This window comes from Amblyomma maculatum, chromosome 9 (assembly GCF_055883805.1).
Source record: "Amblyomma maculatum isolate TAMU_Amacu chromosome 9, ASM5588380v1, whole genome shotgun sequence".
Lineage (NCBI taxonomy): Eukaryota > Metazoa > Arthropoda > Arachnida > Ixodida > Ixodidae > Amblyomma > Amblyomma maculatum.
In genome coordinates, this window is record NC_139352.1 from 28,672,875 (window position 1) to 28,697,629 (window position 24,755).

The following is a 24,755-nucleotide window of genomic DNA, read 5'->3' on the forward strand; positions in this document are numbered from 1 at the left end:
GGGATGAACCACACCTCCAACCAAATGTTACGTGGTGGCATTACAAGCGATGGAACACGGAGACACAACAGAAACAGAACGACGTGATGACATGACGATGAAATAGGCTTTAATGGCCAGCGGGCCTGGCGCGAGCGCTCCGCCCCGCGCCACTGCCCGCTTCGTCATCTTCGTAGAAATATGTTGATGTCTTTGCTTGCAGGAACATTTACCAACTGCGCTCAAAAGCAAGTGTTGGCGGCCGGAAAATACTTTACATTGCGGCGAGTTGTAGTCGTCGGTATTAACCTTGATGTCGACGTTGAATGGGTGTTAAAAAAGGCACTGTCGGCAACACTATTACTCTTTTCTTTTGCCCATCGACATCATCTCAGCCTTGCGCAGTATAGAGCGCATCACTATATTTCAGTTAGATACGCAAGTAGGAAGGTTCGCACTTCGCAACTGCTCCCTACCTTGCATGATCGCCGATCGTAGACGATGGTGTCTCTTAGTGCGCAAAATACCATGTTCCCTGTCGTGGTGCAGAAAATCAAGAGGTTTAAGACCAGGAGGCCGTTTTTGAAGTCATCCTCTTCCGTAAGTGCCTGCAACAAAGTCACAACGATCTGTCGGCTCTGGCACGTGAAAGAGTCTAAAAAAGTTTTCGAAACATCATAACCAGACAAGTAGCCTGGAAATCAGTTGTTGATTGGGGAAGTTGCTCATGGAAGTGGAGAGAAATCTGACTGTTAGCTTACGCTATCTGCAGGTGGAATAACCAAAATGAAGCAATAGCGTGAGAAAAAAAATTAAGTTTTCGTTTTAAAAATCAGCTATATCGGGAAATCGAAACGAAACCACAGTACACTGGTAGTTGCAGTGGCGGTCAAATTTAGTAAGGCAGCTGTTGTAGTTGTGTCAGTCTGTGTCAGACCTGGCGGTGGCTCTTCCGCATAAACCTGGGATGGTTACTGAATGTTAGGCAACAATACCCCGAATGTCCAATTTTAGTTGGTGGTGATTTCAATGCACTTTACAAGGACTGGGGATATCCCATCTTAAGTGCTCGCGGCAGGCGAGTGCGGGACGCCTTTACGGATGCGTTGTTTATTCTGCTGAATCACCCAGACGCACCAATGAGGACTGTGCTTTATACTCGGAATGGAACATACGCTCCAGATATTACGTGGTGGTGAGGATCCGGCACTCCCTCGTGGCACTTAGAGCCGGACTCCTGGGGGAGTGGCCATCATCCTATCGTCATCGGCCTCTATCCACCACAGGCCCGACGATTGCGCCGCAAGTGTTGAGTTGTCCATTATGACAATTTCCGTGCCATTCATCAAAATCACTCTGTGGAGTCGGCACCATCGCTTCTAGACCGCATAAAAAGCGCACTAAATGAGGCTACAACCATTACCTGGGTGGAGGTTGGTCGACCAACACCGGATGTGCCTCTACTCAACTTGTGGGCTGCTCGTCGACAAGTGGAATTGACTGCCACCAGAGACCCAACTTCTACGCTAGCACATACAAAATTAAATACATTACTGCTAAGGCGCGAAGGTATGAGCATGGTCTCTCACGACGACAATGGCATCTGTGGTGCGACACTTTCTACACACTGTCATCGAATGCTTATCTCTGGCGACGTTTCCATGCCATGCAGCACCGGTTGTCGTCGTCCTGATGCAGCGACCACAGCATGCTTTGCAGCAAACTTGTCCCAGAATAATTTCGCAAGACAAGCAGCGCGCAAGTTTTTTTTTCCAAGTACGACGTGTTGCCTGCACCAGTTACAAGAACTTACTTGTGGGGCATGCCAGCCCATGTCGATAAGCTGCCATCTGCTGCCGACACCGAGGGAACCGCGAGCCCGTTCTCCATGTCCGAATTGATTGCAGCTATAGATGAAGCAAACCGAAAGACAGCGCCCGGTCTGGACTACATTACATACGAGGTTTACAAGAGCCTCAGTGGTGAGGCACTTTCTCTACTCCTTGACACCATTAACAAGGTATGGCTAGATGGCAATGTACCAGACAGCTGAAACTCGGCTATTGTTATTCCTATTGCAAAGCCCTGGAAAGCACCAACAGGCCTAAGCAACTTTTGACCTATTTCCTTAACCCCAACAATTTGCAAGCCTGCTCAGAAAATGCTCGCCACACGAATTTCGTTGTGGCTTATTGAACATCACGGTTCCTACCACCCGGCCCAGATTGGCTTTCGACCATCTATAGGCGCAGAAGACGGATTGGCTGTCTTGGCGTCCTCAGTATTATCATCCACTCGCAGCCACAATGTACGCATCGTCCTCGCCATGGATGTAGAAAAGGCGTATGATAACATCAGTCATGCTGCCATTCTGGATTCAATTGACATGATCCATTTACCACTTAGAGAACGCAATTTTGTAAAGTCTTTCCTTGAAGGTAGAAGATTTGCAATACGCCTCATTGGCGAGGTCATAGGATTATTTGTCCCTCTTCGCGGCGTACCCCAGGGATCTGTGTTGTAACCAAGATTATTTATTATTGCGTTTATCTCCCTTGCATGGCGGTTACATAAAATTTCTGATGCTAAATTCTTAATATACGCTGATGACATCTCGGTGTGAAGCACGCACAACCACCTACTGACTCAATCATCTGCCCTGTAATCAGCTTTAGATATTAGGTGTACATATGCATCCTCCATTGGGCTTGAACTTTCCGCCAGCAAAACTACGTTCATATCACTCACCAACCGCTGGGGCCGCCGTAAACTACCGGCAACACCTATTCGTCTGCATCTATCCGGAACCCCACTTCAGGAAAGTTCAACAGGAAAATATTGGACTTAACAATTCATGAGCCATGAACTGGAACTTCATGGCTGCCTGGCGCTACAAAACAGGCATTACTGACTCTGGATCTGATTAGATGCATTGCTTCAAAAACAGGCGGCGTTCGCTCAATGTTGTAAGACTGTTAGTTCGGGCAGTTGTGCAGCCGAGCCTTGTTTATCAAGCCCAATTTCATCATTTCACAAGTGCACAATGGGATCGATTTGAGGCTATAAATCGAGAGGCAATGAGCGTCATCACTTGCCTCCCTCGCATTACACCAATCGTGGCGCTCCAAGAAAACGCACAACTAAACACAATAGATGAACTGGTGCAGTAACGACTTGATGCACGCAGGCTTAAGGCCACACGCTCTCACGTAACGTGCGTGAGCAAGTCTTTACTGAACAAGATGTCAACATTTCAATTAGCGGAACCATCTTCTTTTTGTGCGGAACTGCTTGCTGTGCAAGAGGCGCTTCGCTCTGTGACCGCCATTCCCATGCTTCCCACGGCCCGTATTGTCATACGTACTGATGCCCTCCAGGTGACAAAGCTACTTCGACACGTTAGTAGTAGCCCGAAAAATTGTCAGAACGTGCACAGTTTAGCGGCTCGCATACCAAATCCAATTCATATTGAATGGACCCCGCGTGCCCTTTCAAGTGCTCAAAGCGATGCGGATGCTGCGACCCGCCTTTGAAACTCAACCTCGACATCGCCAAACCTCATAAAATTGGGCAATGCTACCCTGCTTTTAACAAGAAAGGAGCATCTCCGGCGCCGTACACGTGCTCTTGTACCTCCGTATACGGTAAGCCTCCCCAGCGGTCTAACCCGTGCAGAGGAGATGGCGCTTCGGAGGATTAGAGTTGGGGTGGCTCTAACACCAACAGTGATCCGAGTGTGGCCACAATTTCGGTATTTATATTCAAACCCTGGGTGCCCCATCTGCAAGTCTAGAAATATAAAAGCTGACATCCATCATCTACTGTGGGAATGTCCAGCGTTGAAGCTAACGCGGATCCGACACCTGGTGGCAGCTGGCCTCTCCCCCCATAATCCGCAGTCATATGCTGTTCGAACGCTATAGGACCGCATCATCGTTCACTCCTCGATTTCATTGCATCAGCCAGCCTTTTTTAATTTATTTGACCGCACCCTTCATCCATCATAACATTTCTTTTATGCCCTGAGACCAATAAACTTCGCAAAAAAACAAAAAAAAGCAAAACATTTTTAACAGAAGAGCACCTTAACGCCTTAATAACGGGCATGAAAACCGTTTTTTATTCATAATGTAGCCAGGTATTGTGATATACAGGCCAACACGGATCCAATCCACCTATGAGAGTCTTTGGCATCTTGAACCACTTACTTATGCCGGTTTTGATGACACTTTCATTTATTCCCTCACCGGCGTTCCTTTATGCGCACCGGCGTAAGATATGAAGACGTTGGCAGAAGATTGATCTAGAAGACGACGATAAAAAAGGGATACTTTCCTGTCACCGACGAAGTTAGAATGCGCCTGTGATACATTCAGCTTTGAAGCAGTTTTGTAGCGATAGATGGTATTGAGTTCTGATTTCATTATTACGAGTGAAATGGCAGAGCCTAGCAATACACGACAGAGCTAGCGTTTCTCGTGTCGTTCTTGGCCCCGTCCGCGTTTTGCGCTTTATTTCGTAACCTACTTCTAGACCCTATACACTAAAGTTTGTTTACTTTTCCGCTGTTCAAGTGGCAACACACGCACAAGAAAAAACGAGGTCACGGCAATGCTTATGACAGAAGCCTGCCATTAGACAGAAGCCTGCCATTAGACAGGGAAAGATAATTAGACACAAAGTAGAAGAAAAAACAACGTGCCGATGGTGGGATCCGAACCCACGACCTCCGAATAACGCGTCCGGTGCTCTTCCAACTGAGCTACATCGGCCGCTGTCCCCCCTGCTACTTTCTCGGGTATTTATGTTGTCTGTATACGAACCTTGAGAGCACCGGACGCGTTATTCGGAGGTCGTGGGTTCGGATCCCACCATCGGCACGTTGTTTTTTCTTCTACTTTGTGTCTAATTATCTTTCCCCTTAACAGATTACATTACTAATTTCTGTGATTATCCAAGTAAACATAAAAAAAGACATGAATTACCATCCCCAACGCTTTCCTTGGCCTCGCCAACTGTTGGCTTCTTTCTTTCATTTATTATAACGAGCACCCTCATTTCCCCTTGATATATATATATATATATATATATATATATATACACATCTCGTGCATACGGTACTTTAATGCAAGAGAGGTTAGAGGTTTTCGCACCCCGTTAGGTAGATGTCGCACAGATGTCCTCATGTATGTCTCCGTATATGATGTGTTTTGTATGAGTGAAAAATGTTTTTCTCTTGTTTGAATCATAAGTGTCTCGTTTCAGATTTTAAAACCTGTATTTTGTCAGACTGCAATCTGGCCAATTTTTTAAATGTTATACGCCCCTATATGTTAGCCTGTGGAACTTGCGCTTCTCGATAATATCTTGTAATACAAGTTAATTGTTTCATATACTAGGATACCGCTACGGTATTGAACGTTATTCGCCCCTTTTTACAGATCTGCTTTTCTGGTTCATCTAGGGTCTTAACTTCTGATGCTAAAGCAGCCGATTAAGGTTGTTGAACGGTGCGCATTGCACGGTATAGAATGGAGTTCAGTTTTCGACCTTGTTAAAGTTGATTCCAGATTCAACTCATTATAGATAAATTTCGCAGATAATCTAACAGTATTTATGCATTTAATGTGAGAGTAAAGTATATGGAATGCGTTTCGAGTTTGTGAAAAGTATGCAGGTGCTTGCCGACCCCAGAGTGTCTCAGTCGTCCTAGGAACCTGCACAGGTCCGTGGCCGAGGCCGTGAACACCACGGCCAGCACGAAGAACAGGAATGCGGATGTGTATTGCTGCGTGAAGTATCTGTGCAGGGACACCAGGCAGACGATAACCTGCATGACACAAAATCCGGTGACAGGAAACACTAAGTTACAGTGTGTGAACAGGAAGGCAGTGCGCCTTTCGGGTCAGCCACCGTAACTGTAATAAGTGCACGTATAAACGTGCGTAAACTCATTCTAGATATGCAGAGAGCGCGATCAGCAGAAATATATCTGCATGAGCAACCCTACTTAAAAACATTTAGTCGGAACAGAGCCTTTGGTGTAGAGCACCACAAGAAGTGAAGAGTCTAGCCAGACTAATCAATATATATATATATATATATATATATATATATATATATATACGCATGCATTGTGAATTTACCGGTGAGAGCACCAAGTACAAGATCTTGCATCTGAGGTATACAGAAACCCTGCCCGCAGCCGCAACTGGAGACTGCATTCGAAGTTCGTTGAGGCCCTTCCCTATTGTCAAAGTATTTTAGCCTGCTCGAGAGCGAACGGCGCGTGTGCCACCCACCTGCAAATCGCATTCGGCCGTATCACTGAGGCTCATGCTCGTTCGAGGGTACCATGACAGGCGCACTAGAAATCGGCTCCCCAAGCGATCTTTTTTTTTTTTTTGATAAATTGCCAATCGGTGTATCATCTTTACAAAGTTCATCAGAGGTGTGAAGAACCCCAGGTGGTCGAAATTTCCGGAGTCCTCCACTACGGCGTCTCTCATAGCCTGAGTTGCTTTGGGACGTTAAATCCCACAAACCAACCAACCAAGAATATTGAAACGGCAAAAATAAAGATAAAAGACTAAGGTAAGTAAAACTAGCAAACACACACGCGCAATAAGCTTAGAGCTATAAACGTGAGTCGAATACTCGCAACGACTATGCCTAAATAATGTTTTTGCATTAGGATATAACCCCGCCTACTGTTTACAGGTTCTTTTAAGACTGGCGCAGGCTGGCACTAAGGATGAGCAGCTAATAAGCGCACTTAGTTGTGAGTATGCATTTTTTTTAACAAGTTGTTCTGCAAATTTTACTTTTGAGCATGCTAGAGCTCCTCAATTTTGATGGATGAAGGAAGCTTTGAAGGATATTTCTGTCAAGGGCGTTCAAGACATTTTGAGACCTCTTCGCAACTGTTCATGCACTGGTTCATGCACACGAGTCTGCAAAATATAACACTTCTTGTACTTTACAGAAGCATAAGCTCTCATTACAGAGAAATGTACAGGGATAGTCAAAAGTTCTCAGGCCACAGTGTTTGCTTCTGGGCAGTAAATTCATGCAGCCGAGGGCCGCAAATCTCAAAATATCTGTGGAAAGCAGAAACATTATTCTAACCTCCGAGGTAATTGATAACTTTAATAGGATGCCAGAACATGCCGGTCAGAAGCAGATCCTGGGACCTGGAAACTTTTGTCTTCCCCTGTGCGTATACATTCAAGTTTCCCAGTCAAAATTAACACTGCCAATACTGAAGTTGGTTATTTATTTCAATAAGAAAAACCTCAGCGGTCGGCTAGTGGTATGCGCATCCGCCTAGCATGCGGGAGGCGCGAGGTTCGAACCCCAGGGCCGCCGGGTGACCACCGAGGACACATTTCGTATATTTCCTTTGGTCTGGTGCTTTACGTTACTAATATGAATTTCATGAAAATTCACATGATCTTTGCGATTTTCTGCAACATGGTACCGAAAGTCAATCTCTACACCGAGCACTGCATAATCTTGACCCACGCCAGCTGAAGGGGATGACGATTATCGTACAGTGGCTGCGGCGATCATCTGCAATAAATGCCTGCCAGGCACTCCTCCGCTTCCCCGACAGTGTCGGGCTTTCACAACAGGCTGCAACTTTCCAATGTGCTTTTCGCTTACTGGTGTATTTTGCCGCCATGCTCCCTTTTCTTCCTCATAGTCATATACCTTCATCCCTTCCCCCCCCCCCCCCCCCCCCCCCCTCCAGAGAAGACATGAAAAACGAGTTATTTTGCAGGTTAACCTTTTGTGACGGTGCTCTCTGCCAGAAGCCGGTCTCGCACTTTAAAATTCGTTATCAACATTGCTTCGGTGTTACTTATTCACTTACAGTAATGCCGCAACTGATGACCTTGACAGGCGGAAACACAAGCCGCTGTGCCTCCATTCTTTGATGTTTTATTCGAGCTGGCCACGTGCAGACTTTCCTTCTGGTCACTGAAGTTTCAGTTCTATTTTTGTGCTGCCAGCCTTGGTGGGTTACTTATATTGCAGGAAACTCTTAAACTATGCAAATGTTTGGTGCTCTGTTCTTCTTCTTTATTGCCATGATTACAAACCATGTTCTTGACACCTGTCCCTGAGACAAACTGAATGCATATACACCGGGGCTCTTCAGCACGCGCTCATGAGGCAGCACACTAACTTCTAGTGTTTGGTACCTTAGCATTGTATACACGTGCTCTCAGCAAGATTTCAACTGCCTGGCAAAAAAAAAAGGGCTTTTAGGTATGCCCCTTTAATGGTGGGCGCGGGTTCTTATGCCAATAGCGATTTTAAATCTTTCGCATTTCAAAACGAAGTATGCTGGTAGAACGAGAGGAAGAAGATGGTTTACACAGTATGAAAAAGCACTAAACAAGGGTAAATGGGGTACGCCTCAGTTCGCAGGTCGACCCAACGTTTCGACAAGTGGACTTGTCTTCGTCTGGGCAAAGCGATCATCACTGGCAGGGGTTTAAATACGCTTTTGCTTCCGAAGAAGAAAGGCTGGGGAGGGGAAAGTGGGTGAGAAGAAAGTAGGTGTGAAGGAGTGGGGAGGGGAGGATGGGTGAGAAGAAAGTAGACCATAGAATAAACAAAAAAAAATTAGTCCGTATGTATTTCTCAGACTGGAACCAGGGATCCTGTGGCCTGCAAAAGAAGTAAAAGCGGCAGTACCAGAAAAAACTACAATATCCGGTATATTATTAGTCACCACTTAGGCGGGTTTGGTGCAGATACACCTTACAAAGGAACATGCTTTGTAATGGTCCTGATAAGGCATATACCTGAGGGGCAAAATTCTGAAAACTTTCTGCAAAGGTGGGGAGGGGGGGGGGAGTACAAAGTCACAGGATAATAACCGCACAGTGAACCACAACTGACAAAAAAAGAAAGGAAGGTTCGAGGACAAACTCAAGCAACAAGTTATAAGGAGGAAATGTGTTTAGAGGAACATGTACAGGCTATGCTATTGCGGAAGGGAATAGATGTACATGCGTTGTGAATAAACTGTACAATTAAAGCTATGAGGGATTGTTTTCCCGAATAGTTATGATGCAGAGGAAATATTCCTAAGGGATTCTAACGTTCCCTTAGATATATTTATTCCTGCTGGTTCCAGTGCTCTAAATCTATGAATTAGATATAATTCTCTATATTTTCTGTCCCGTTGCAGATTTAAAGCCTGACTGGGGAATATATAATTTAATTTCTTCGAGCTTATAGTCTTTCTGATTGCAATGCTGGGAAACTGCTTTCGGAAGGTTTTTGCCTGCGTCTGGCCGATGTCCATTAAGCCTTATGTTCATTGGTTGCCCTGTCTCTCAGATGTACTGTTTATGTCAGGAGGGGAATTCTAGTAGGTAGATAACGTTTGAAGATGTGCAGTTAAACCCTGATTTTATGTGAAAAGTGAAATCGATTGCATTACTTTGAACCGTGATGTCTTTTTGTATATGACACCATGTCTTATATCTAGGTCGAGAGCAAGGGTGTGGTTGTGTTGGATGTTTGTTGTCGAGTTCTGAATGTACTAGAATATCTCTGAGATTCGCGTTACGCTTGTATGGTACCCTGGGTGTCTCCAGAAATATTATATTCTCGCGTTCATTACACGTTAGCATGCAATGGCATTTCCGCAGAATATTGTTTATGTTTGGAAGGGCATTGAAGCATTTAGTTACAAAAGAAGGCTGGCGTTCAGTGTTGGCCAGCCTTCTTTTGTAACTAAATACTCCAATGCCCTTCAAAACATAAACAATATTCTGCGGAAATATCATTCTATGCTAACGTGTAATGAACGCCTGAAAAATATATTTCCGGAGGCACCAAGGGTAACATACAAACGTAACACAAACCTCAGAGATATTCTAATAAATTCTAAACTCGACAACAAACATTCAACGCAACCACACCCTTGCTTTCGACCTAGATATAAGACGTGCAGTCATATACGAAAAGACACCACGGTTAAAAGTAACGCAAGCGATTTCACTTTTCACGTAAAATCAGGCTTTAACTGCACATCTTCAAACGTGATCTACCTTCTAGAATGCTCCTCCTGTCAAAAATAGTATATCGGAAAGACAGGGCAACCAATGAACATAAGGCTTAATGGACATCGGCCAGACGCAGGCAAAAACCTCCCGAAAGCAGTTTCCCAGCATTTAAATCAGAAAGACCACATCTTTGGCGAAATTAAATTATATATTCTCCAGTCAGGCTTTAAATCTGCAAGGGGCAGAAAATATTGAGGGACATATCTAATTCATAAATTTAGATCATTGGAATGAGCAGGAATAAATATATCTTAGGGAACGTTAGAATCCCTTAAGTATATTCCCTCTGCATCAAACTATTCGGGAAAACAATCCCACATAGCGTTAATTGTACAGTTTATTCACAACGCATGTACACTCTATTCCCTTCCGCAATAGCATAACCTGTACATGTTCCTCTAAACCCATTTCGTCCTTATCACTTGTTGCTTGAGTTTGTCCTCGAACCTTTTTTTTTTCATGTCAGTTGTGGTTCACTGTGCGGTGACTATCCTGTGCCTTTTTATTATCCTCCCCCCCCCCCCCCCCCCCTCCCTTCCTTTGCAGAAAGTTTTCAGAATTGTCCTCCTTAGATATATGCCTTATCAGGGCCCTTTGCAAAGCATGTCTTTTTGTAAGGTGTATCTGCACCAAACCCGCTTAAGTGGTGACTAATAATCTAACCGGTATTGTAGTTTTTCCTGGTACTGCCGCTTTTACTTCTTTTGCGATCCACAGGATCCCTGGTTCGAGGCTGAGAAATACATACTGAAGAAAATTTTTTTTGTTCACTTCATGACCTACTTTCTTCTCACCCATCCTCTCCTCCCCATTCTTTCACACCTATTTACTTCTCACCCACTTTCCCGTCCCCAGCTTTTCTTCTTCTGAAGCAAAAGCGTATATTAACCCCTGCCAGTGATGATCGCTTCGCCCAGACGAAGACAAGTCCACTTGTCGAAACGTTGGCTGGACCTGCGAAAAAAGTATGGTGACTCTTGGTAGGCGATTCACGTGCATCTGTCTTCGACCAGCCACCGCTCGCATGTCACCTGTCAAGTGTAGCCTGATAGAGAACAGGATGCATTTTAACACCGGTCATTTCGACTTGCACCGACTGATCTCATGCTAAAGTAATAATATTAACGAGAACACTGTCATGAATTATAAATCACCAGTGTGAAGTTAAATGGACTAAGTTTGCTTTATTCAAGCTATTTGCTCGAACAGCAAAGAGCAAAATCTGTTGTAAACGTTTGCTGTGCGAAGTAAGATTTATCCTAAAGGTTTTGGATTCGATATATCGTGCCCATCGTTTCCGCCTATAGGCGCACTTGTTTTGCTATTGTTTTATAGTTTCCAGTTATAGTAACAGAACCCCGTTCAAGGTGGTCAGGAGAGAGGGAGCTGCTGTCGCGTAATTAGTGCTTTTTCATGTCTCTCAATGTAAATGTCCCAGGGATACCCTCGTTAATACCAACGTTACTAGTTTGTTCTAGTAACGTTGGTTAATACTAATGTGAAGCTGGTTGCGAGTTCTTCATAAGTGTCGTAATTTTTATCGTCCTGCGAGGCAAATTCTGCCTGTGTTGCTTAGAGAGTTGAGATCTTAGTACAGCCGCATTTTGGTCGTCCTATAATATGGTTCACGTGATGTGTTACACTGAATTTTGGAATGAATTTTCTGAATTGTGAGAAATGTGATTAATGATAAAGGTGTAGTGTTATGCATAACCGCATGACTGAATAGAATCGTAGGAAGACAACTTACTAACTGTGGACGCATTCGACACAAATGATTAAATCTTGCTTGAGCTATTATACGCAAGTGCAGTCACTGCTAAAATATAGCGACATTATCGATCGCAAAATGAAAACTTACGGGGATGTTAGCGCACTGAAAGATGATAACATATTTTTATAACTGTCTGCTTCCATAGCTTGCTATGAAAATAATAGGTGGACTTATGCTCCAACTCCTGCTCTAGGCAAATAGAAATAACACGACGAACTCTGATGCACTCGTTGCATTACTGGCTGTAGTGTGAAAAATTTTAGCTTTCCCGACAAGGCATCTGCGGAAAACAGTAGATGAGTCGACGTTTCCGGCCGGTGTCCCTGTCGTGTGTAAATCGCTTTCCCGGTTGCACATAACAGCATGATTTTACATTTTTTTATTTAAGCGTTGTTCTCATGTACACTAATATATGAGCCTTCGTTGTCAACCTAGCCATTTGTGCGGATACCAGAAACTCACACACGGTGCATCAGAAATCGCTGTGTTACACGGAATAAACAAGTGCATTCTGTCTTGCGAATCATACTCATTTCTGGTCATTTTGATTTTATAGCATGGCTGCTTAGACATAACGCTCGACATTGCGCGGAAGAACGAATCCTTACATTTATTCCCCTCATATTGTTCATCTGACAGAGCTAAGCCAAATAAAATTTCAGAAAGTGAGACACTTCAATCTCGCACCATTATTCGCCGGCCATGTCTGTAGCCCATACTGCTTGTGGCGTTGGGAGGGAACCAGGTGGAATATAGCATTCTTGCTTGAGTCGCCTTGAAAGTGACTCAAATATTGTAACATAGAGGCGCGTAAATACCTTGAGATACCAAGTGAAAATGTATTCGCTAGGCAGTGCATCATGCGAAAATGTATGTGAATTGAAATTTATAGTTACGTTTGTAAATTTCACCTTGAAAGGTACTTTGTGCAGCCTCTGAGCCATCTGAGATTCGGATGTGCAACAAGAAATATTAATCATGCGTGCCAGAAATTTGCAGGAAATTTGAATTTATATTTGCTTTTTATGTTGGCACGTAATAAAGGGCGGTAATTATCAACCTGGGCGTTTTCTTGGCGCAGCGTCTTTTCGTTTAGGAAGCGATCGTTTTCTTACGATTGTGATGGACACCAGGCAGTCTCCGATGGCCTCTCTGAGCGGAGCTTCTTGACTTTGAAGATCCAGCTTGTCTTGTGGCCAGAGAATGTAACACTTTGCGAAGTAAAGGAACGCTGAGAGGATGCATATCACCTGCGGAATAAATGGGAAGCGTGGTGCTTTAATGCCTTGTGGCGCATTCGGGCCCCGTGACAAAGATATAGAAAAGTGATCTAACCTTACTTCTCCAGGAACAAATTAGGATTGCAAAATGCTACGCTCTTCAAATGAAGAAGCGTTGTTCAGTGGCTTTTTAAGGGAAGAGGAGGAGAGCTTCATCCGATTTTTGTTGAGAGTAGAAATTGATTGTATTCCTCTGTTTCCCCAAGTGATTATCGTCGCCCGGACGAAAATGAGAAATTTCTTGCAGACACATTATTATTCAATTCCATAATAACTAAGTGAGCAGCAACTAATTATGCACCTTCTGCGAGTGCTTCACGCCCGTCAGATGTTTGAAAACAGTGTGGAATCTTACCACATGTTTTTTGCACTTTGTAAAGGGCTTACATTTTGTAGTTTCCACAATATTCTTTAGCTTCTTTTTATTTTGCATGCTATTTATTCTCTCACTTCGTTTCATTTTCATTTATTTTGGTTGGGTTTGTTTTACGGATCAATTACTTTTGTATCGACTATATATGCTGGTTTGTAGTCTTCCATCGAAATAGTGCTGAGCAATGTGTTAGCTGACCTTGCCTTGTCAGGAAAAGTGAATCGCATTTTGTCCCGTCACTTTAGACAATTCTTGTCTGAATGAAAGACTTCTAACAATTATTCAAATAATAAAACAATTATCAATAAACTACTTTTGCTCCCGAACTATCACTCTTGTTTCTATTACAGAAAATGGCAGGAATATTACGGCATGTGGGCTATAACGCCATAATCAAACACCGGCTATGTGAGATATTTAATAGAGTGTTCCAGATTAGTTTGTTTTTAACGTGCACTGACATCGCACATTACATGAGTGCCTTCCGTTTCGCATGAATCGTAAAGTTGCCGCCGCTGCCGGCACCACACTACCGTCCTTAGAATCAATAGTCAAGCACCCTAACCAATGACCCCCTGCCGAGGAGTCGGGCTAAATAGATCAGAAAAGTAATGAATACATTGCTTAATGGAAGCTTGCGAAAACATAGTAGTCGCACGTTAGGAAAGAGCTTTACAATGTTTTCGCCTTTCACAACAGTTTATTCATTCATCGGCTATCACGATCCCGTGCCGAAAGATATCGACAGAAACGCTCACTGTTGTACAGTGAGCCTTCACATGTCGGTAAAAATGGTGGCAAGCATTCTCACCAGTGAAGAACTAAAAACAGCGCCACGGCGATGGACACGAAAGAACGAAGACAAGTTCAAATTAACAACTCAAGTTTATTGAAAAAAATATATATTAATACTGTCTTCAACACAACCAGCACACATGTACTTCCTCGAACACTTCTAATCAAGAAAATCAAGATATGAAATGTCACAGTTATGAAGGAGCACTGAACCAATTACACGGATGTGATAGGACTCATATATTTCAGTGGTTATTTTAAAACGAAAAACCTTTCTAGGCTCGTGGCGAATATTTCTCGTCTGCAAGACGCGTCCTCGAGATTCCTCGAGATGTGTCAGCGAGATGACGTAATAGGTTCTGACGACGAAGCCGAAGAAAAACATTACGGCCAATTTGCATAGCTAGTCAAATGTAAAATAGGTGCGTATCACTGCTTGAACGTTTTACTTCAGCACGTCAAGCACGGTGAACCTGCGCAGCAGTGCCTGCCTGCCCGGCTTCACCCATTACGACGCGAAGCAAACGCACGGAGTAGCCGCGTCCTCAGCTTTCCTTACACCATCTTCAGAAATGAAAACAATGTACCTCTTTACAATGCACTGCTCTGTGGCCAAAAGGTCTGGAGTGGGATCATAAGGGGAGAGAGAGAGAGAGAGAGAGAGAGAGAGAGAGAGAGAGAGAGAGAGAGAGAGAGAGAGAGAGAGAAATGCTTGAAGGCGAGCGCCAGTTAAGGCGCGGAGGTAAGCACAGGCAGCTTCACGACGCGGCGAGCGGCCCGAGTTCCAGGGAGCACCGCGCGTTCTCGTCTGCTGTCCGTGAAGGCTGAGGAGTGACTGATGCGAGGGGAGAGATGCCGAAGATGAGGACGCGCTAGGGAGTCGCGACGTACGACTGCTCACTCCGTCCGCACGAGACTGCGGAGGTGGCTCAGCTACAGAGCCAGTAGCAGGCCCGTTCATTTTCTTTTCCTTCTGCGTATAGCCACAACAACAACAACAACGGAGCAACACACGCTTCTGGAACGCTGCCCTGTGACGGCCGCCACGTCTGCAACTCACACGCGCCTCTCTCACTGTCTTACTCTCTCACTGGGTGCAGCTATGCGGACGCTCCGCCCCCTCAGTGTTAAGTCGCGTTATGTGGGCGTTGTCACTTTCCCTTCCTCCTCTTCAAGTTGCGGAGAGACTGATAGACAGAGAGCGAGAGAGCGGCTTCCGCTGAAGCTATGCGGCCGCTTCGCCTCCTCAATGCAGAGCCGCATGACGTGCGCGTCGCCACCTTCTCTTTCTCCATTTGAAGTTCACGGAGAGAGAGAAAGAGACAGTGAGCGGCTTCGGACAGACATCGGCGAAATCAGTGATTGCGGCTAGTAGTACTACGCACTAAATGTATTGGAATTATAACGAGTACACAAACACGCAAATTAGCGGAAGAAGAAAAGAGGTAGACAGAAGAGGAAGGATAGAAGTACAAGGAAAGGCTTTCGACTTTAAGGTTTTAAGCGATGCTAAGTGGAAGCTTGTAATTTTTTGTCTTTATGTCTGAAAATAACATTGGCTTCTTTGAAAAGAGGTGTTTATAACTCTTCACCAAGCAACCTTGGAGGCAATCTTTGTAATATAGCTCAAGTTTAGACGACGGAACTTACCAGATTCCCTAAGTCAAGAATCGTTGCGCCTCGCATACGGCCCTGAATCTTGGTCTCCTTGTGGCCTAATTCCGCCCAACCGACCAGCAGGAGTGTAGCCAGGCCACCTGCCTTTAGGGCAGCCGAGGCATTTTCTGTGGTCAGTGTGACGGCCATGTTGCTTCAGGAAAAAAGAAAAACGAGCAATGTTACTGAAGACGTCAGACGACTGTGAGTAATCGAACAAAATAAAAAAAAGGCCACATTGACTGTCTGCAATGGTGTCACAAAATGACCTCGCGTGTAGTAGATAGCATAAAAAATGGTAAGGACATGGATGAATACGACCCTCTTGCGGAAAAGGAGGTAAAGAGCGCAGAAAATGCAGTGAGCTTAGTAATGAGACTGGCGGCACTATCGAAACAAATATTTTAGCACAAAAATTACGCGAGGTGTTCAATCATTATTTTGTGCACTGTGACATTCAATCTAGGTCGAGGCTTAAACAAGTCGGTTTCAAACTAAGGCTTGGAGGCCTCCTTTATTATCATGATGTTTACTTTTTCCTATATACTCTCCTAATGCATATCGTTATTCGGCCATATCTGATGTATTTTCTGCATGCTCGGCAATGCCGCATTCTCACAAAACACAGATGTTTTATTTTGCGAACAGATTTGGGGCAGCAGATGCGATAAAATGGAGGGAGGCATGCATCTCTCAAGGATGTGGGGCATGCTTCGCATTTTCTGGGCCCAACAAAGTAAAAAACGCATTCGAGGATTAGATTAGCCAAAGTTAAGCACACGTTCGAGGGAGACAACGTGGTGTTTATGAATGAGATTATAAAGACGTACATTGAGGACATCCAATGCTCCCTCCTCCCGGAGTACAGTCGTGCGCCCAACGATGCCTTTGACGCTCCCATCGCGGAGACGGAGGAGCGGGAAGAGACAGTCCGGCTCAAAGCTAAATCCGCGTTAAAAAAACCCAGCTGGTCGAAATTTCCGGTGTTCTCCACTACGGCGTCTCTCATAACCTGAGTCGCTTTGGGACGTTAAGCCCCACAAACCAAACCAAAACTAAACGCGCCCCGGGCCCTAACGGGGTTACGAATAAGATGCTTAGAAACCTAGACGATTTCTCGATTAGGTACCTAAGATAGAACATTCTAGAGATTTGGGATATAAGGCAGTTTCCAGAGCAGTGGAAAGCGGCAAGTACCATAATCATACCAAAGCCTGGCAAGCCGCCGCAGCTAGAGAATCGTAGACCAACTTCCCTGATTCCATGCGTAGGGAAATTGATGGAGCATGTCGTCCAGACGAGGTTGGCGGTTTTCATGGCGCAGAACAACCCGTGTCCACACGACATGGCCGTGTTTCGACTACATATGTCCACGCAGGACGTGATGCTCAGACTCAAACATGACAAAGCGGACTCGTACTCTAAAGACGCTGCACACACAAACGTCCTGCGTCAGCAAACTCATAGTTATGTCGCTATATATTTCCAAGCACTTCCAATGAATATGCTGGTTCGGCATCATGTGTTGCTATGTAAACGAGGAAGATGTTGCTAAATACCAGCAAAGCAAAAAAAAAAAAAGAAAAAAACAATTGCCCACCATGGGACATTCTGCACTAAAGGAACGACATTATGTCGGCTGTGACTAAAACGGTTTAGGTCCATGCACCTAATAAAACAGGGCTTGCGGTACCTTAAATTCTGAATTAGATTGCTAATAAATATGCATCCTCATACGCGTTATCTTAGTACTCGCAAAATAAAGCAGAAAATTCTTGTAAGTCATTTATGCTTCGCTTTAACAGGGGAATGAAACAGTGTCTCCTCCTTTTTCTCCTTTCCCGTTTTTGCCTGTTTATGTGAATAAATTAAAAATTACAAATTACTGCTCAGGTTATACTAGACGATATACTACACCGCCGCGGCAGTCGTGCGCATATTGCACTCCACAACGTAGTTTTTTTTTTTAAGTCGATATTTATTGCCTCAGGGCATCAGTAGGTTATGAGATGAAGGATGATTAAATGATTAAATCAATGGAAAAAGGAAAACGTAGTTCGCCATAGCAGTAGTCATACACGAATTACACAACACGGCATAGAACGGCACTACAGTTCCAGAACAAAAATTGGCTTACACAACATAATAATTTGCTACAGTATTCATACACGAATTATATTACACGAAACATATTACGGCGCTGCAGTACTCATACAGTAATTACACCACAGGCGCCATACTTCGTTGCTACGCTAGACATACACGAATTAAAGTATACGAAATACTACGTGGCTACTGTAATCAATCGCAAATTACAATACACGACATCCTGTGCCACTACAGTGCAATATACTATACCAAGACAGCCCTCATAGACGAAATACAGTATACGACATGCTGGGCCATTACAGTAATCAAACACGAATTGCAGTGTCAGGCATACTATGCGACTACAGCACTCACGAAGAAGCCTTTGCTTCACGCACACCACAATGCATTTGCTATGCCTCCCTATAATGCTATGCCTCCCTACCAACGAGCCTCTGTCTCCCATACATATGCTGCGCACACGTTTGTCACGCAGAGCGCCGGGCGGGATCCCCAACAGAAAGAAACTGCACCACATTATTCTGCGTTATAATGTCTGTCCTCCGAAATAACAAGCTTATAGGCGGTACATACTATGATTGAGTACATTTCGATCCTCGCCTGATTACTCGCCTGATTATTCGACTTCATCTTCAGATTCTGGAATTACTTCTGATAGACGCTGCCGATTACGCTGGGGTTTCGGCCTTAGGAGCTTATTAATGCTCTTGCCTTAAAACAAGCTAAAGGCATTAAGGCTTGGAGTTCTTGCGCACATAGTTAACGAGAATACTGGTTTATAGTTTATGCTGTTGGAAGTCCAGAGTGAATCAGTTTTTGAAGGATGCCGCAGTTGGAGGCTCCGGTAATTTTGATCACCGCTTTTCAATTCCACTGAAACGCGGTGTCCGCGGAAGGGGTCGCCTGGCAGAGCAGTGAAGTGTTCTCATCAATAAGCAACAGCGCCGGGTAAGATCAGAAGGTAGATAAACTACTTGTTTCTAGGGGCATTAAGGGGTGACTGATGATGTTTTGTTCACCACAACGCGCAATGTTATTTCCACTCGCTACTGCCTTTTTTTCTAATGCATGCCATAATGAAGCTTGCGCTCATTAGCACAGCTTACAACACGCTGCCTCATTGCGGGGCACGCAATTTTTAAATTTATGACGAAACATCATGTGAAGCGTGCGACCTGCGCACAGCCGCCATGATTTCCTGTGTGGCTTTCGTAGGCGCTAGGATGCTTTCGAAAGCTGCAGGCTGGCAGTTTCCACCTGCGCAGCAATCTAACGGAAGGACTGCGCCACTTGCAACACTCGGTAAACAAAGCTATGTCGTCATCATTGGCTCTATAGGGAACACAAACACCTGACGGAAGTTGCGGAAAGTTCTATGCTCACAGGCGGCTAATGAAAGGCTAGGATACCAAGGAACGTCTGATTGAGCAAAGGCAAAACATTATGGTGGCTCAACTCGATTAATCCTGGATTTGCGCAGCGATAGCTACCAAACTGGTCGTTCACAAAGTCCGACACGAATGTTCTCGTCGCCGACGCACTGGCTGCAAATTGTGTGGTGGGGTCGGCAATTCGGGGCATTTTCTTGGCGTCTTCCGAATCTTATTGCTTCATTTTACCGACTTCTTCTCTCCCTTCCCCTCTTCGCCTTCTGCTTGCAACTTCTTCTTTTTCCCTTCTTCTGTGGCTCGGAGCAACTAGTTGCCATTGGTACAAAGAATGCGCAGTAGTAACCAGCGACACTTACCTGACATTCTCCGCAAAGTACTAGTCCAGGACAGCTTTTACTTACAAAACAAAATCTTAACTATAGTAAGACTCCGCGCGATGGTCTGCGAAATGTCTACATGCAGATGAACAATGGACGAGAAATTCTTTGCACTCAAATATCGACCGCTTGTATTTATGGTGTGCAAACAAAAAGATTGCAGTAATTTCTTTTACTCGCGAAAGATTTTGTTTACTTAGGTCTAATTAGCCTACTCTGTAATTATTGAATTGAGGAACAAACAGGCAACTGAGAAGACGTAGATGATCTAGAAAAACAATTAGTTCCGTTGTTTCGCTTCACTCCCGCAGCCAGTGCACTAACGAAAGCGTCCGCATGTATGTGGAGGACATGACGCGCCTCTTCAAACGTGCCGACCCCTCCATGGGGGAGGAGAAGAAGCTTCGCCACCTCATGCGTGGGGTCAAGCAGGAGCTTTTTGCCGGTCTTGTGCGTAGTCCACCGCGTACTGTTACCGAATTTCTCACTGAGACAACCACCATGGCAACAACGCTCTTGCAACGAGCCAGGCAATACAATCGGCATGATAGCACGCTTGGCCTCACTGTTTCTTCGGTGTCGCTAGGGACCGATGTGGCCACTTTACGTGACCTAATCAGGTCGATCGTCAGGGAGAAACTACAAGCCCTCCAGCTGCCTTCCAGCGCGCCTTCTATTACATCGCTGTCGGAAGTCGTCCGGGACGAGGTGCGCCTAGCAGCGCAGCAACAACTCCCTGCGGGTCCTAGCCAGAATGAGGTCAGACCTACCTACGCATCTGTCCTCTGCCAGGCGCCAGCACCTGGCTACGACGTCAATACTGTCAATACTACGACTCAAGCAGGGCAGCAGTCTGGTTTTGCGCGGGTGCCTGCTCGACCAGTCTATCAGAGGCCACGGAAATGTGAAGTGTGGCGTGCACCAGACCGGCGGCCCCTCTGCTACCACTGTGGTGAGGCGGGTCATCTTTACAGGGCCTGCCCATATCGCCGAGAGGGCCTGCGTGGTTTCGCGCCGGAAGATCCTTGCCCACGGAACCGCGAATGACCATTCGAAATCGAAGCTCACCTGTTGGCTCATCAGAGGCATGTAACATACGGCCGTTATGACTCTAGATCGTCGTCTCCTCGGCGCTACCGTTCCCCAAGTTCTCGCCGAGACGCTGGCTATCCTGAGCGGCGTTCTCCCAGTCCACGTCGGGAAAACTAATTCCAGCGGTCTCCGGAGGCAAGGGCGCTGCTGTCGGGAAAACCGAAGATCCTCCGCTGCCGATACGCCGAAACGCTGATTTCTCACAGGGGAGGATAGCGATAGCATCCGATGTGCTACCTCTGATTTGTGTGTGAGAATTGACGGTACTGACGCTGTGGCTTTACTTGATACTGGTGCAGATTAATCGGTGATGAGCCACGCCCTCGCCCAGGGCTTGAGCAAAGTTTTGATGCCATTAATGGGCCCTAGCATTCGCACGGCTGGAGGTCACGTCATTAGGCCGGCCGGAAGGTGCGCAGCCCGAATCAGCATCCGCGTTTCGTCTCTGGCGGTGAATTCGTCGTCTTGCGCGAGTGTTCGAGAGATTTGATCCTGGGCCTCGACTTTCTACAGGCAAACGGTGCTGTGATCGATCTACACGAGACGCGAGTCACATTTTCGACAAAGCAAGTCGTGGCTCACAGAAGACCCACTGTCACGACCCACTGTGTCACTTCTGTGTCACTCTCGTGACACAGAAGACCCAGGAGTCAACGGTCTGCGTATTGTCGAAGACGACGTAATGCTGCCATCACGGTCCAGTGTGCTGTTGTTAGTGAGGAGCGACTGGTTTCAAGACTACGAAGGTATTGTGGACAGTAACTCTTCGCTGTTGCTCGAGAAGGGAGTGGCTGTTGCGCGCAGTCTTGTCGACCTGAATGACGGCTGTGCGACAGTTTTCCTGACGAATTTCACCAATGAAATTCAGCACCTCGCGATTTTCAGCACCTTCCTTTACGATGTAGATGGGTTGCCGAATCTGTGTCCCGTGGAGATCAATCTTCACGACGATGCCGCACCACGCAACGCCCTTCAGAAGGTTAAAATCAACCCGGGTTTTTTAGCTCATCAGAAGAACCTTGTGGCGTCTCTGCTACTTGATTTTAAAGATTGCTTCGCAACCAGCTCCAAGGTCGGACGTACGCTGGTAGCCAAGCATCGCATCGTCATCGATTCGGCCCCGCCACCAGTTTGTCAGCGTCCATACCGTGTTTCGCCTAAAGAGCGGGAGGCTATTAGAGTGCAAGTTGATGAAATTCTTACAGACGATGTTATACAGCCGTCAACAAGTCCGTGGGCGTCGCCGGTCGTCCTGGTGAAAAAGAAAGACAACACGTTACGATTCTGCGTTGATTACAGGAAACTGAATCATGTTACTAAAAAGGACGTGTACCCACTCCCCAGGATCGATGATGCGCTTTACCGACTCCAAGACGCCAGATTCTTCTCTTCCTTAGATCTGAAAAGCGGATATTTGCAGATCGAGGTGGACGAGCGAGACAGCGAGAAAACAGCTTTCGTGACGCCCGACGGTTCGTACGAATTTAAGGTGCTCCCGTTTGGACTTTTCTCCGCCCCAGCCACGTTTGAACGCATGATGGACACTGTTTTAGCTAGTCTGAAGTGGCAGTCGTGCCTTGTGTACCTGGACGAAGTGGTCATCTTCTCGTCTAGCTTTGAGCAACACTTGCAGCGATTGCGCATTGTTCTTCAAGCTCTCCAGTCTGCGCAATTAACTATGAAGCCAGAGAGATGTCATTTCGCCTTCGAGGAGCTGCGTTTCTTGGGACATGTGGTCAGCGCACAAGGTGTTCTCCCAGACCCCGACAAGACTTCCGCCGTCTCTAGTTTCCCACGCTCAACAGCCAAGAAGTCCCTCTGACGTTTTCTGGTCCTCTGGTCCTATTACCGCCGCTTTGTTAAATATTTTTCTAGCCTACTTGAGCCATTGATAGCCTTGACTCGAGGTGACACACCCTTTTTATTGGGGAGTGCCTAAGACGAAGCCTTCAAGGAACTCTGTCGCCGCCTGGAAAGTCCACCGATACTAGCTCATTTTGACGAGAATGTAAACACTGATATCCACACTGACGCCAGCAATGTCGGCCTCGGAGCGATCCTCGTACAGTGGCAGGATGGTGCAGAACGACTCGTTGCGAACGCGAGCCGTGTACTATCTGGTTCGGAAAGAAACTAACTATTCGACGACAGAAAAAGAGTGTCTTGCCGTCATCTGGGCTCTGAGTAAGTTTCGACCGTACATCTACGGGCGACCGTTTCGTGTTGTCAGTGATCATCACTCGCTATGCTGGCTAGCCAGCATTAAAGATCCTTCTGGCCGGTTGGCCAGGTGGAGCCTCCGGTTACAGGAGTACGACATGACAGTCGTCTATAAGTCGGGTCGGCAGCACCAAGACGCAGACTGTTTATCGCGAGCGCTAATGGAACCGCCTGCGCAAGACATCACCGAAGATTGCCCTATCATTTGTGCCGTTAGCATCTCCCGTATGGTGCAGCTTCAGCGGACCGATCCTGAGTTGTCACCACTCATTGAGTACCTGGAGGGTGTTAATGCTAGTGTACCCCGTCTGTTTCGTCATGGGCTGCGGTCCTTCACTCTGCGGCATGGAGTGCTCTACAAGCGCAACTTTGACAGCACCAGAGAGATGTTTCTGCTTGTTGTGCCATCCCAGTTACGGCCCGAAATCTTGAGCGCTTGTCATGATGGACCATCCTCCGGCCTCTTGGGGGTCAGTCGCACACTGGCAAAGATTCAGCTGAAGTACTACTGGCCCACTTTACTACCATCAGTGCGTAAATACGTAGCAACATGCCGTGATTGCCAATGGCGTAAATCTCCTCCTCTGAGGCCAGCTGGCTTTCTGCAGCCTATGGCACCCCCAAAGACCCCTTGTCAGCAAATTGGCATAGACCTCCTCGCCCCTTTTCCGAAGTCGTCCACTGGAAAACGGGAGGATTGTGGTCGCGACGGATTACTTGACACGGTACGCTGAAACTGCGTCACTTGCAAGTGGTACTGCTGCTGAAGTCGCCGAATTCTTTGTCCACGACATCGTCCTGCGTCATGGCGGTCCTGCAGCTATCGTTACCGACCGTGGTGCTGCATTTACGGCTCGCTTCCCTCAGGCTGTAATGAAGCTCACGCACACCAGCCATAGACGAACAATAGCCTACCACCCACAGACAGATGGCTTGGTGGAACGCCTGAACAGGACCTTGACCGACATGCTTTCCATGTATGTTGACGTCGAGCACAAGACAGGGGACCAAATTCTTCCATACGCAACATTCGCGTATAATACCGCGCAACAAGAAACGACGCGGTTCACTCCGTTTGAATTAGTTTTCGGTCGCCAGGTAACCACCTCCCTGGATGCTACCTGTGGACCTCCCTGACAGTGAGACTGAACTTGACGTCGATGCCGCCACTTAGGTTCAGCGCGCGGAAGAAGCGCGGCAACTGGCCAGACAGCGTGTTCTCCGCCAGCAGGAGATCGATGCTGACAGCTACAACCTTGGACGCCACTACTTTACCTACAACCCGGGCGACTACGTGTGGGCCTGGACGCCCGTTCGTCGCCGCGGGCTGTCCGAAAAGTTACTGCGCCGCTACTTCGGCGCTTACCTTGTTGTCCGCCGCATCAGCGACGTAACGTATGAAGTTGCACCAGCCTCGCCGACTCATTCATCGCACAACAGCAAGCGCAGTGACGTTGTGCATGTGGTGCGAATGAAGCCATACTACGAGGGAACCCCCGACTGACTTTCAGGCTGTATGCAGTCTATTCCGTGATGCCAGGCTCGTAGTGTAACTCTTGAACGCTTTTTCTCCCAGCTCGTACCTGTGTGACGGTAACACCGCATCGGGGCGATACTACAA

The 24,755-nt window shown here is 46.3% G+C and overlaps 1 protein-coding gene across 3 annotated transcripts in view; it reads right to left on the minus strand.

Moving 5' to 3' along the window:
- Window positions 1-16,095, minus strand: part of LOC146178706 (multidrug resistance-associated protein 1-like) — a 142,833-nt gene extending 126,738 nt beyond the window's left edge. The window contains exons 1-5 of one of the 3 annotated variants that reach the window (XM_084578467.1): window positions 15,940-16,095; window positions 12,957-13,091; window positions 5,703-5,809; window positions 3,724-3,760; window positions 456-587 (exon numbers count right to left, since the gene is read on the minus strand). In XM_084578467.1, the coding sequence (XP_084434593.1) occupies window positions 456-587; window positions 3,724-3,760; window positions 5,703-5,809; window positions 12,957-13,091; window positions 15,940-16,095 (567 nt within the window). Of the gene's footprint in view, window positions 1-455; window positions 609-3,723; window positions 3,761-5,668; window positions 5,810-12,956; window positions 13,092-15,939 lie in introns of all 3 variants that reach the window. The other 2 variants (XM_084578468.1, XM_084578466.1) reach the window with 2 other exon arrangements.
- Window positions 16,096-24,755: the final 8,660 nt, after the last annotated feature.